Source organism: Anopheles funestus, chromosome 2RL (assembly GCF_943734845.2).
Source record: "Anopheles funestus chromosome 2RL, idAnoFuneDA-416_04, whole genome shotgun sequence".
In the NCBI taxonomy this organism is placed as follows: Eukaryota; Metazoa; Arthropoda; class Insecta; order Diptera; family Culicidae; genus Anopheles; species Anopheles funestus.
Window position 1 is genome coordinate 4,118,475 of NC_064598.1, and position 14,904 is coordinate 4,133,378.

Below are 14,904 nucleotides of genomic sequence, written 5' to 3' on the forward strand. Positions count from 1 at the left end.
ATAACGTCATTCGATTTGGCGGATAGTTTTTTGGGGTTCGGGAAACATTTGGTGATCTTAAAGAAATTGTCTTCACTTTAATTAGCAACAATAAGCGCTAAACGGATCAAGGATCATTGGTTTTGTACTGCTTTTCGTATGTTGCGCAAGGAAACTGCCCACCTCCCCCTGTAAGTATGCGTTTATTTCCGTTTCAAATAGTTACCCCCGTTACTTTTCTTTCCATAGAACTCTAGCCGAAACCATTTTAATGCACGATTTTTCTTTAAAAGGTTTTTGCTCCAAAGTTATAACTAACCTTTTTAAACATTCATTTTATTATCCTATCTTATAATGCATGCCTTCTAGTGATTTGATTTCTAACCGGCATTTTTCTGAAACATACGAGTGCGAGTGTCTGTGTGTGTGTGTGCGTATGTGTGCTGTTTGTTGTTAGTGTGTGTGAAGGTGACTCTCATTGTTGAAATGGGCCATCCCACGCACTGCCGATACAAAAACCTTTATTCACCATTATCATGTTTCATGATGGCGTATTGGAAATGGTACAGCTTCCGATCTTCGATAGAAACAAACAAAAAACCCTATAGTTTCGTTTCATGAGCACATTCTTTCATGATCATCATCCACCGCCACAAACATTCATAATCAAAATTCTTCCATCAGGCGCGGTTGTACCATGACCTGATTCTCGGTGTCCGAAAAGTCACACGTCATCTTATCGACTGGCTGTCCGAGCCTTCCAAAACGATGGCACGTTTTATGCTCGTGATAAGAACAACGTCTCTTATTATGTCATTGACACATCATTATGTGTTGTGCGAAGAGTATCGCATACCGACACGTTGGTGTCCTTCAATTCTCATCGGTATAATTCCAACACACGGCTCGAGGCTGCTTCTCAAAAACCAAGCGACCTCCTCCTCCTGACTGATCCGCTGGCGCTGCCGGATGGATAGTAAAATCACACCGAACTCAAAATAACCACAAGGAACATTCACTTTGCGTTGCGCTATTTTGTCACCTTTGCCACGATTTATTGCCTATGTGGAAATGAGCCATCAGCAGACCATCAGACGTGAATGACGCCCGTTGGTGGGTGTGATAACATTCACTCAGCGAAATAAGTGGATGCCCATTTTTTCTCTCACCGTCATTGTGTGGCTTTATTAAAGATAAAAGATTAAAGCAGTGCACTGCCAGGCATCGAATAGAGCCCATATTCGACCGTTTTTGTTTTCGACTCTCTTTTGCTAGTTCGACTTTTTTCATTCGGCCTTCAGACACAAGAAATGTTTGATTGATTATTTCTATTGTGTTTGATTATTAATATACTTATCGGATTTATGCCCCCCGACACATGTTGTACCTTTGGATTATTTTGATTTTCATTATTGATCCAATTTCAATTTTTTTATTTTTCAAAACGATTAAATGGACGATTTTCACCACTTTTGTAACAAAAAATTGAAATTAAACAAATGATCAAATAAAAATATTGGCTAAGCTAAGGTACGATTGGCTTTCTTTAAATCATGAAGAAAGACGAAAAAACGTTTTTAATTATATTTGTAACTGTTATCTCATTCACAAACCATCAAACGCTCAGCAAGAATGAGACTAAAAAGGAACAAGTAAACCAGACATAAGTGATAGAAAGCACAAATGAGGGATGGTGCTAATTGCTTTTCGATTATTTTCCATCATCCTTCAACAGTGTGAGCAGATCTGCATGGAGGGGAAATATTTTTGCTGCAATAAAACGTTTGATGCTCTCTATTGAGAAGCTCATTTTCGCTTAATCGAAATTTGGAGCTTTTCCAATTGTTCTCCACGATTATTCTGATTCGTTCGATCCAGTTTCTTATGGCCTAATTTATGATGCTCGCTTTTAGTTTCTTTTAAGGAATCGTTTCTCTTTTGTTTTTAATCGCGAATAAAATATTCGTTAGTACGATAGATTGATTTGTTAAAATTGTGTGCTGTCGTACATTTCAGCATTGTCTCTTGTATACTTTTGTGGTTTCCACATCGATTCCTGCTCAACTAATCAGTAAGACGTACGTTTTCGGACCTTGTGCGAGCTTTGAATGATTTAATATATCACACAGTGAATCCACTCACAAAAAACTAGGATTATCTTGTTCAATTTCTGCGTCATGCAAAACGCATGAATCCATCTCCAGCATCTAACGATAACGAATGGAGAGCGTTCACGCTCAATGCACTTACTCATGTTTATCCAGGCTCGTGCTGATTGATGGCCAACCTTTAACCGAGGCTCTTACGGGCCGAGACATCATCAATCTCGCATCTCATCAATTCACACCGTTTCTCATTGATTCTCTCTTCACACGCTCCATTTACAGGAAGCTCTGGCACAGCTTAGAGGTATGTCGTCCGGCATGGGTAGGATAAGTGAACCGATAGAAACGTTGCAGTCCAGAGCCCGCGAGTTGGAGAAGAAGGTCTGTGTTTTTACAAATTTTTACTATACTTATCACACATTCTACACGCTCAACATACACGTTCTTTACCTCAATCCTTCCATCATGTACATCATCGCACCCAGCTACAATCTTTCAAACAAAACAAGAAAATAAACAAAAACATCATAACTGTAGCTCACCCTTCCTATTCAACAACATGTAAATGTTTGAGGTTATGTAGTTGAATGTAATCGGAAAAATGAATTTCCCCAAAACAACATGACTTCGATACACGCAAAAACTTTAATATCTACACCGTTCGTTAAGATGCTGATTGACGGACACGGCGAACAGAATATTTCATCACCATCAAACAGTTGCTGTAAATTTACCTTCAACAGTACACATCCCCTCAACACCAACACGTATCTACTACTAAGTGCTATCGATCTTACTACGCTTGTTCTTCACATGGTTTCGTATATTAAACGTTGTAAATCTTGTAGCTTAACCAGTCGTTAACCAGTCGGTACATTAGTATAGTTAAACGAATACTTTATTCTTTTCTGATTCCTTTCCAGTCTGTTATTTCCTACTATTTACATAGTTTAATATTGCTTTCTGCTTTACTTCTAATTTCCTATACGAAGAATCTATTTTTCTCTGGTAATTTTTCTCTTTCTCAGTTTTATTTATGTTTTTGCTTAAAGCTACCCATATCATTTCCACGGTTTCATGTTTCATGTGGTGTTGTATTGTTGCATATGTTCTATTCGTTGAGGTAGATTAAATCCGTTTGAGTTTGTGTTTGTATCCCATTTATCGCCATGTGTTGATTGCGTATGTGAAGGACGCTTATGAATATGACCGTTTAGAATCGTCTCCAAAACTTCCAACACGTTTTTGTTGCTTGTTGTTGCATGAGCTCTAGTAAAACCCGACCGATTGCGTGTGGGTGGCTTATTGTTTGTATATGCTAAGCTCCTGTGTAGCTGGTGGGGCGTCAATGAACACCAAGTCTAGACCGCGTTTCCTTCACGGTTGAAGCACCATCAACTGTCAACGCCAACCTTCGTATCGACCTTCAAGCAAATCCGCGTACAATGCCTCTTGGTCTTTGAGCTGCTGCTCCACGTCGAACCCTTACCAAAACACTCCTGCTGATTAACAGCCAGGTGGGGGAGTCAAGGACGATAAAAGCAGTCACACTGCTTTTTTCGTTTCGCCTTTTTTCCCCGAACACGAGCGCGCATGTAGCGAATGGCAAAAGGGCGTCGAGCGGTGGCTCGAACTGGTGCGGGCGATGATAACTTTCTTACCTTAACTGTTACCGGAAACACCACGTGGCACACAAAACTAGCGACAGGAAAAACCGTTGGCAAACAAACAGCGCAACGTAATCATCATCGTCATCAGCACTGGCGTCATCGTCAGCGCTCCGGAAACGACCAGAGAACTTGGTTGGCGCTCAGCGAACCGATGACATGCCGCAAGCCGCCCGGAACGTCTCACAACCGACCTGGGGGCCTGTTCATTTTTCATTACACAAAAATGACGAAGTAATTAGCAAGTTCTTGGCTGGTCCGTAACCGATGGGAACGGTAACACAGCACAGGCCAAAAAAACCCGCTCGCCGTGCTAATCGGAACATTATAGAACGAGCCAACCACGCCCGGTTTATCAGCAGCTTGTTATGCAATTAAAAGTGATAAATTGCAGACAAACCTCGGCGATTTTTTAACGCAAGAGGTAGCACACAAACAGGAAAACCTTAGTGCGACCGGAGTTTTCTCGACCGCACCTGATCTAGTCTTGAGAAGTTACATTTTTCATCCTCGGCCCTACTCGATGGTGTGCCATTTTCTTGCTTCCGTTCCGGTTCCAGTCGACGAAGCGGAAACGAAACCGTTGCGAAAGGCAGACTTTGCCAAGCAAATGGTGAAACATTGTGTCCGTTTGTCCCTTCGGAAGATGGCCGAGTGATAAATATGGCAAACTCACGGGAAACTCGACGGGGAAAATGGGGGAACGAAATATTGGGATATTTCGCCCCTTCTTGTTGTTTGAGCAATATTTGTTCTTTCACCATCTGCATTTGAGGTTATCTGTTAAAAACGATTATCAATGAAACGCATTGTTATAATCGGTTGCGAAGATTTATTTTAAACATTTCCCTTGCTAATCAGTAGCACAAGTAAAATCCTTTCCAACTATTATGAACGATGATCGAAGGTGATTGTAGTTGATGTTCAAGTTTTTAATTTTGATATTGTAAAGAAAAAAATGGCCAAAAGCTTCAACAACTTTTTAAAGCTACATTTTTTGAAAACAATAGCAATTTTCATTCATTTCATTTCATTCGATTTTTGATATTGTCTACAATGGAGACGCCCAGTTAATCACAATTCACTAAGCAATGATTAAATTTGATTATTTATTCCAATTAAAATATCGATTTGAAGTATCCGAGAGTAATACGCTTTGGATGCAAATGATAAACAACATTTATTTTTATTAAACTTATAAATACTAAACAATACATTTACTTTAATCCACTTCACTTTTAACGCATATCAACAGGCCTCTTGGGCAACAGAAATCATCGATGGGTTTCGATCTTCCAACAAAAGATTATAAGAGCACTTAAGAGCTCGCTGTAGCACAAAAAAAGGATAACAATGAAATCTTTTCACGATTGTAAGCAAAATTATAAGTGTCTTACCAAATCATTAAATTAGACCTTTCCGCCGGGCCACACAAAATCTATGGTCATGATATATTTAACTATCACATTTTCCATTTTGCGCTGTTCCGAAAAGAAAACCATTCACCAAACAACACAAACTAAACAGAAAATGTACGATCCTACCTTGTAGACTTTCCTCGCTGTAAAACCACATGCAATCTACCCGTAACAACCTTAACAGCTTATTGAAACGTACGATATTTTACAAAACTCTTGCGAATCAGCCGTCGCCCTTGTAAAGGGACCGATAAAACCATCACCTCGTTGTTCCCCTGGTACGCAGCGAACGATCGAACCACGGCTTTACGGGCCAAACCAGTGCCGATTCACATCCCAGCCGGGCTGCCAACCGTTCTAGCAAAGTAGCGACTTTTGCCTCTTGACACCGTCGCAAAAACCGTGGGGCGAGATTTATGACCGATACGCAAGCGAACTTACGTGAGCTTGTCTGTTTTATTACCCCCAAAGTGGCTATTCAATTATAGAAGTCACAAGAACAGTGCGAGCTGACTGGAGAAGAAAATACATTAATTTTACGCTCACGAGCCCCCGGTCTGGTTTGTGACATTGTGGTTCGTGGTATCTTTACTGGAGCCTTGGAGCTCGACGTTTGTCTTCCGATGCCTAGAAAAGCTGGGCGAAGATTTGTTTGCTACACTACTGTGTTTCAATGGTAAATCCTTCACAGCACATTCCACGACAGTGATATGAAGAAAATATGTTTCAAATACTTTATCAACAAATTATGGTACCAGCTGAAGTATTGACCGCATGTCGACACAAATATAAACTGACGTTTTTTTATCCAATAACTCTCCAATAACTTTCCATCGACATATGTTCCGTGTTGCCCGATCATACTAACCGACGCAACTTTCAACCACACTCATCCTGTATTCGATCTTTTCAAGCAAATTTTGTTCATCCTTTTGCTAATGTTATAAAATTTGGGAGTTTGAACTTAAATTTATGTTCTTGTTTACTAACTGAAAAGGTTCTTCTGATACTGGATGTAGTTTTAAAAATTAACAAACCAATAAAAATAACATCCTGAATTCGCTAAATGCTTCTCAATATCGATCCATTTTCAAGCAAACAGTATTGTAGAATGGTAATATCATTAATGATATGCTTCGATGTTTTCATGACAACCTTACGCATCCATTAGAATTGAAACATTGTTATGATCATAATTAATCGCAAACATTCCATAGAAAGCATGCCTAAGAAATTTCTTTCCAGCTCAGTTTTCTACAGTGCACCCACTCATTGAACCAAGCGAAAGGCATCTACATGATTCGTGTAAAAATAAACGTTTAACAATGCTCATGCGCAAGCACCAGTTTCAGCCTGAAACTCGATTCGTTACTTTAGGATTTGTTTTTATTTATCATACCTTCAAAACCTTCTCTTTCTATTCTGTTTCAATCATTCTTTGCTTTTAAGAAAAAAAAAATGGCTGAATATTTTGTAGAGTTAGCGCTTAACACGTTCCGAATAGATCGTTTGCTTTTGTAATTCATCTCACATTTAACGGGGAGATTGTTTGTTGCTTTTCTATTAACTGAACGTATTTTTGTATCCCAGTGTATGAGCGCCTGTAATGAATAGAATTTATTGAGCTATTGTCGCATTTACATTCCCTTCTAATTATATGTGAACTTTCCTCATTTCAATGTGCTAGCATTTACGTGGTATCTTACCATTCGGTATTCCTCGATCTACTGTCAGCTATTTAGATATTTGTGTAGTTACCGGCATCTATCTATGTATGAATGTGTACTGTGTTTTGTAAGCTTTCTTCTATCCAGCGTGCGCCTTTCTACTCACTATTTGTACAAGCTCAAACAGCATAAAACTAACCAAAAAAAATCCACCATCGTGTATACCGTTCAACTTTTGCGCTCTATCTCTTTCTGTTTCTTCGTGAAAGAACTACACCTCTGCCTCGCTTAGCGCAAGCAGTGACAAAACAGAATACACTTTTCTCGCCAATCAATTTAAATCATTTGATGTCCGCATTAGAAAAATCACGAGCAAAAAAAAAACAACAAACACGTACAGTTCAATAACAACAAACTACTAAGTATGCACAAAACCCACATACCCAAACAGACACACCTGTTTCTCCTACTATCCCACCCAAACTGATGGCCAAAAACTGAGCCCGAATAACAAACAAAAGAATCAACCATTATTGTGTTTTATTTCTTTGCGTTTCGTCGTCGTCCTGCCGAAAACCTTGGGTGGATATTTGCTGCCACTCTTCCTGAAACCATTGGCCATTGGATGATATCGCTGTGTACGACAAAAAACAAAACAAAACAAATAAAAACAAACATTGGAAATCATTGAACATCGGCCGCTACCCGTACAGGCTGCACTAGAAACGGTGCGATGTGAGGAACTACAGCTGGAATTATCAGCTGCCCTAAAATCACGACCCGGCCGTACGATCGGATCCGGCCCGAGCGGATCGAGCGGTACGATGTTGGGCGGTATAGGCGATAGTATGACGGGGCGAGGCACCGTGGGTAACAGCTGCAGCACCGCCACCAATCCATCGTCCGTCAGTGCAACATTAAACAGCATCGGGAGCAGCGCCTATGGCCATACAAGCTCGGTCACGACCAACACTAGCGCCCTCGAGCGGTCGCTAGCCGGTTACGGTAGTTCAGCTGCAGGCGGTAGCGCTGGCAGTGGCAGCGGAGGTCGTTGCATCGACGGCATTGGCGGTGGTATCGGTCACAGCACAAGCATCGGTATGAGCAGCAGCAGTGGCATCGGTACCGGCAGCACTGGCAACACTGGCGGCAGCACCGTCACCTGGGCGCCCACACCGACCGGACACCAGCAAGGGACCGAGATTGATAGAATAATGGCAAAGATCGAACAGGCACGTTTATCCATTGCTAATGTATGTGTGTTAAACTAGAGAACCAACTCAAAACTGCATTCACGTTCTTTTGTTCACTTATGGTCAGTCAATGTTGCTTTCAGTTGTTTTTTTTTCATCGAGCGATCGAGGATTTTTGTTTCGATTGAATTTATCCTTTTTTTTTTTGTTTGTTGAAGCTTACACTTTTCTTTTTTTTTCGTGCACCAGTCGCCCCAATTCTTTCACTTCTGTTCATCGGCCTCTCTGCTGTTTCTCAATAATTGTTTTTTCCCCTTTATATTTTCCGATGCTTTGGTTCAATCTTATTTGCTCTTTTACGTTTGCAAACAAACAACTCAACAGCTTCCGCCGAGCCCGAACAGTGCCGGATTATGGTGTACTGCTCGTGAAAAACTGTGTGGTGCAGCTTTTTATCGTTTTTATTGAACTGGTGCATTCCGTATTGTTTGAGTGTTTCTATGTTTTGCTGTGATGTATCGTTTGGTAGGATTTTTTTGTTTCTTATGTATATTTTACTGAACTTTGCCTTTACCAGGCCAAACGAGGATTTGTTTGGATTGCCTGCAAAAGCAATCCTTCCTCAACGGTTGCTCGCAAACTATTTGTTTGGAAAGTGATTCATTTATATAGAATAGAATATAAAAACGTTTCTGAAGTGGTTAAATAGAATAGTGAATAGAATAATTGTGATTTCTTTGTATTATGATAGATTTTTTTAAACTATGTTAGATAGGATTATTTGTGTTAGGAGTCGTACATTCAATCGCAATTGTGTTTGTACTATATGATTTTAATTTATTGACTGTCAATGAATAATTGAATGTTATGTGGCATAGTTGTGAACGATTCTTCACGACAAAAAAGAACATTTAAGTAGCATGTTTTATTTTACAATCTATAACTCAACATGAAAATTTAAAATGTTACAGTTGTTTTTTTAAACATTTAATTCGTTTATAGTTTTTCTATTCTCCATTTCAATTAAAGAAATATCTTAATTGAAAAACAAACTCTTTTGCATAGAATAGCTGAAACGTTCTTTTTACATAGTTTATAACGTAGAATAGACATCAGATAGCAATATTTGATTATTCTTCCATTTTACAAAAAAAAATCTAATTCTAAAACTACATCTAAATGCGGTTCATTTTATTCCAAAACAGATTTTTAAGGCTTTTTCTGCTTTCAATTTAGTGTGCAGTATCTCTCATTCTCTCTCTCTGCCTCTCTTATCTGGTTTTTCGTCACATTGTTTTCATTTCTCGCGTTTAACATCCGTTATGTTCGTTCGTTGCAATGGTATAGAAGCGATATGGCGTTAAAGGAATGTCCAAAGAATTCTTCGTTTTGTTTTCCGTCCCACGTTGTCCTTGCGCTACCCGTATGCCGGCGTATACGGTTCGTAGTGCAACTGGCCAGTAAAAGGCAACGATGGAATACACGCATAGTGCCGGATGAAAATAAAACCAAGAACCTCGTCTCCTTTACCATCGAGCGTAGCAAAGTCAGAACCGACCAGCCCGCACTACGAACGCACGAGAACGGAAGCGGCAACTGGAATCCGACAACTGATATCCTGTCCTGATCGCTCGTTTTAGGACAATCGCATACTGGCCGAGCTAGAGCATCCACGCACAACCGGACCGATCATGTCATCGGCGCTGGGCTCCGGTGGGCTGACGAGCGTATCGACCAGCCTCGGACTATCCTCACATCAAACGCACCTGCACCAGACACCGTCGAGCCTCGCATCCCAGATTTCCACCTCGGCCATGCTGAGCGGTCTGTCTGGACTGACGGGCAGCGGCATGCCCACTACCGGGCTCGGTATGAACTCGATCGGTCTAGGCGGTGGCGGTAGTGGGTCGGGCGTTGGCGTCAGTTCGGCTATGGCCGCCGGTATCAGCTCCATCACCGGTGGTATCAGCTCGATGGGAGTAACGTCCAGTACCAGCAGCCATGCGCTAACAGACGGCCAGTACAGCGCACTTACATCGTCGACGGGTGGAAGCAGCACGAATCACTACTCGACCAACGCTAACGTTTCGCCACTGCCAAGCCGGGCAAATCCAATGAGCACCACCATGCCACCCCTCTGCCAGGTGCCTTAAAGAAAGAATTTGTTGTTGTGTCTTTTTTTCCTGTTTCCCTCGTTAGTTCATCCGCACATTTCATACTTCCTTCATACCACATTAGTCATTTTTATTCCATGCTTCATCTCACTACAACGCTCTATTTCCTTCGTTCCATTTCATAAGGTTCTCAAATAGTTTTTAATACGGCAAAATTTTTAATAGCATGACTAAAATTTTCATTAACATGACTAGGCGCTTTCCTACATCTACCAACGATTTAGTGCCTTAATGTAAAACACCGGGCGTCTCCTTGAATATTTAAACCACAAAGAACTAGGCGCCTCCATGTAAAAATAAAACACCAGGCGTCTCCTTGCAAACTTAACCTACAAATAACCAGGCGCCTCCACTTATGAAGGCTTATAATCGTGAAATCGTGTCAAATGTGAAACTGGACAAGTTGATTTGAAAAACAACTGCATCAACAGAAAGCCACAAAAACGATAAAGTAATATGTTTTCCCTACCTAATATCCCTTATCCCACCATATACTTCACACAATAATTTGACACACACTCGGTAATCGTTACCGTTCCGCTGATTGGCTGTATGATAAAATCACTCGAAAAAGATTATAATATTAGACCACAAAGCAGTAATGGCGGCCAACCAATGGGTTTTATTCGGATTGTCAAAATTTCATACAAATCTCCAGCAATATGGCAATTTTATTCGATTTCCGAACATTCGACCAACTAGCTGCTGTTCGCGCTCCAAACTGGCGCAGTAGTTTGCGTGAGCTCCGTTGCCTGCTAACTCAACATTCCCATCGCTAAGACGTACCAACACGTATCGATCCGTAGCTTAGCAGTATTCTTGAATTAGTTATCCCATTATCCCAGTTTTCGATTGCATGCCCGTAGCTAACCAACCAAGACGTAGTTTGAGTAGGTTCAGTACCACATAGATCGAGGCACAGCCAGTTTACCTGCCCATCATCCTTTACCATTCTTCCTCAACTGGTCCCGCTAATGGGCAGCAGCTATGAGCGACAAATTTGGTGTTTTACCATTCCTGTGTTTTATCGTTTTGCGGTATTGTTTGGCAAAACCGGAACATCCAACCGTAAAATTTCGAAGCGCTTTCGAAAATCCTTGCACAACACAAGCAGCCCACCAAATCGTGTTGTTCTGACCTTTTTCCTGCCCTGTTTATGACAAACACATCCATAACTTTTTCGAGGGAGGGCGATATTTTTATGTACATCAAACTTCTCGAGAGTATCAAAACGGGAAGAACCATTTTCTGACACCCACTTTCCCGCCGGCGATTTTGCGCTGATGGTTGTTTTTCTTTCGCAATTTACTTTGGCTGGTTTGGTATCTTTTTTTCTGATTTTTGGGGTTTTCTTTTTCCACTCAACTGATACTCCCGGTGCGACAAACAAACCACTGCGGATGGATACATTTAATAAGTACAAACTGGCTCCCTTTTTCACTCTCTCTCTCTCTCTCTCTCTCGCTATCTCTCTCACAAACCTACCCTCTTTCGTCCTGTTGGTCATAACCTTGCTGCAAAATTTCATTTACAGCCAGCAAATGAAAATAGCAACGAAGCGCCAGCTGCACGGTCCGTTGGGCCGATGATGTTCTTCCATCATTCGGTCGTTTTGCTGGTGAACCGCAAAGATGCGTCCAGTACACAAGACACAGCAAACAGACGCACCCACTACACCGCCCTTTTTCTTTCAATTATGGCGCAGATCTAATAAAATTGATTATAGAACGAGCATCCGGCCGGGAGAACCACCCCGGCTATGGTCGGGCTTTAAACATGAATACACTTTCAGCATCTTTCCGAAGCCCACGGCTGGAACCAAGCGGATGCCACTTAGCGGCGATTCGACGGCATCGAGCAGTTCGTCTTTTGGCCGTAACATTCCATGGCAAACGTTTGGAATTGGTTTATTCGATGGAAAATCTGACTCATGTTTCTATCATTCATCTCAATTAAAGACCAAAAGTCTGGGCCGAGGCTACGAAACGAACAGATCGATTGGGGTTTTGTGGTTGGAATGGAATTCGTGCGATTCATTACAAAAATCCCGACGCAAAATCGGCAAGTTTGAGGTTACTTCCAGATTTTTATCGAGAAGGCTATCGAGATGTTCCTTGAAGACATTGTTAATTTTCAAAGCAAAGAAAAAAATAATATTATGCAACCTCTTATAATGTTGTCTATTCAAATTTATCGTATAAATTCGTGTTTTTTAACTTAACCAAAACGATTAGTCAATTTTTTGTTACTTACCCCAAAAATGGCTCAAAAATACATAAAACCAAGGCTGTACATAAATCTTTCGAACATCAACATTTTGTGCCGCGAAGGTCGGGGCTCACTATCCTTTTACACCCATTAGCACTAAAAACGCAAGGCCAAAATCGTTTTTCATACTGATCCTACTTCCCACACATACACACACTCCCAACGTTGAACCGTACCATAAGATAGGATGATGTAATAACCGCCTCCCAATGACGCCCACAGCACGATACAATGTAATGATTTGTAATGCATGCCGACGCCATTTCGCAACGGTTGCCGCCGTGCCAAGCAGCTGGTGCCGACACAATCACAAACGAAGTTTCTTCAGCAGCTAAGGCACTGCTCATGCCGGTTAGTGCCGCTACAAATCCACACGCATTTGTACTGCTTTTTTGTCGTGAAACGGTTGTAACGCTACTTCATCCGTGCGCCGTTGCTGCCGTTGTTGGGGAGTGTGATAAAAATTGTTTGTTGTTATGGTACGACTGGAAGCGTGCGCTTTGATTTATATTTCCGTTTATCCTTCGGTGCGTACCAATGTAACCGTTTGGGGGGCGGCTACGACGCTGGCAAATCAGCGACAGGCAAAACACTTCAAAACTTAAACACATGCCCTATGTGTCTCGCGTCGCATGTGAAATGGCGCCACCGGGTTCGGTGGGTTCAGCTGGTCGATTCGTGAAAGCTTTTGTCGGATAACAAGCTATGCTTCGATCGATTTCGCTGCAGTGAGCAGCAATGCAAGGGATGTGTCGTTTCGCTGCCGTAGGATAAAACGGTAAACGGTTCCCTCGAGATATTGAATCATTTTCTATTCTTACGAGCTGTAGCTGTAGCGACTTAAGAGATGCCAACCATTAAGGAAACATTCAGCTCCCACCGCGTGCAAAAAAAAAACCCTTTCAGCTACCAATCGAAACACAAAATGAAAACATCCCTTTTTCAAGCTGTTCTCAATCCATCCCCGAAATGGTCTAAGGAAAGCGTCGTCCAATATCAATCGTGAATTCAACCTTACCAAATAATGTAACGTTATCACACTGGTTCAGACTGTGGGAGCCATTTCTCGATGGCTTGAATATGGGCGATTAACATGGGACGGACGCTTTTCCATAACTCTCGTGTTTATTGTCCCTTTCTTGTGCGTGTTACACCAAGGGCAGTTTGGAAGCATTTTTGCAAAGAAAACCCCAAACGGTTTCCAGTCACGTCACTCAATCCTCAACACTTTCACATTCAGCCAGAAGCTCGCTTTTGTTTGTTGTCATCAACTTAAACATGTGGTTTAAGATTGTACCAATTTTAAACCTTCCGAAAGGCAATGGGGTGCGAGTAATCGGAACCATTTCGGGATGTAAAGCTTCCGAAAAACACCCTTCGGCACGATTAAAGGCGCTCTGCTGCAGTTAATGAGCCGCTGATTGCTATAAAGATTTCACACCGGCTGGGCTTAAGTTTTTAATGGACGCTGGTTATGACTTTCTGACAAGGCATTTGTGACCATTTACTGGCCGTGCTGGTGTGAGCAAATAATACACTAAATGTTAAAGATGCGAGTTATGGGTGGAACAAAACGAATTAGTTTGATGATAACTTGACGGGAATGAAGCAACCCTTTGATGTTTCAAATTTATTATGGTTCTTGTTATGGAAAAGACGGACATGCAGGAAATTATTTATGGTAGAAAACTATCTCGATAAGTTCCATTCATTCGGAATACATTTTACAAATAGTTTCTTGAAGCACAAAGAAACATCTGATACGAGCTTGTTCAATACTTTGTTATGTGGCTCAACAATTGCCCACAACATATTTCAACACAGCACAAATATTTAATAAAACCTTATCTGCAAACACTGAACTATATGTCGCCCATAGTATTCAGAGGAGAAGAGACATTTCTGAATTCTATTCAGGCTGTACTATAATAAACCGTTGTAGATCTGAAATTCTCCCCATTTTCTGGAAATAATTCCGATAATTTGTTTTAAAAATAATTTAACAAACATAGAATTGCTTATCAACACTCATCATACATTCTTGTCGGGATGTTGTGTCCTAGTTTGCTTGTCGTAGTATGAAAATCTTGTTCATGCTATCGTAACGTTCAACTGATGCTGCTAAAACACACGCACACCACCAGCTTTATGACGCACATTGGTTCTGCATACTGTGGACTGTGGACTTGTGGCCACACCATTGGCGAACAAAAGCTTCTACTGTCGTTATATCATTTTTGTTGTAGCTGTTTTAGTCTCTTTTCCTTACAAAAAAAAAACAACTTAAACTCACGAACCTTTTAAACGAGGCCAAACGTGCCCGATTTGTTGATAAAAGCTACAACAACAAATTCGACTTATAGTTTTTTTGTTCGTCTCTCAAAAACGCAACCCTGTCAGTTGAGGAAAAGCTACCGGCCAGTACGAGTGCAG

At 41.2% G+C, this 14,904-nt stretch overlaps 1 protein-coding gene across 15 annotated transcripts in view; it reads left to right on the plus strand.

The window, feature by feature from the left end:
* Positions 1 to 14,904, plus strand: part of LOC125761596 (RIMS-binding protein 2-like) — an 87,913-nt gene that overhangs the window by 34,962 nt on the left and 38,047 nt on the right. For 12 of the 15 annotated variants that reach the window (XM_049422855.1, XM_049422850.1, XM_049422849.1 and 9 more), the window contains 3 exons: positions 2,367 to 2,465; positions 7,550 to 8,089; positions 9,670 to 10,173. The exons of 1 other annotated variant lie outside the window; for it this stretch is intronic. In XM_049422855.1, coding sequence (XP_049278812.1) covers positions 2,367 to 2,465; positions 7,550 to 8,089; positions 9,670 to 10,173 — 1,143 coding nt within the window. The remainder of the gene's footprint in view (positions 1 to 2,366; positions 2,466 to 7,549; positions 8,090 to 9,669; positions 10,174 to 14,904) is intronic. 2 more of the 15 variants (XM_049422856.1, XM_049422863.1) reach the window with 2 other exon arrangements.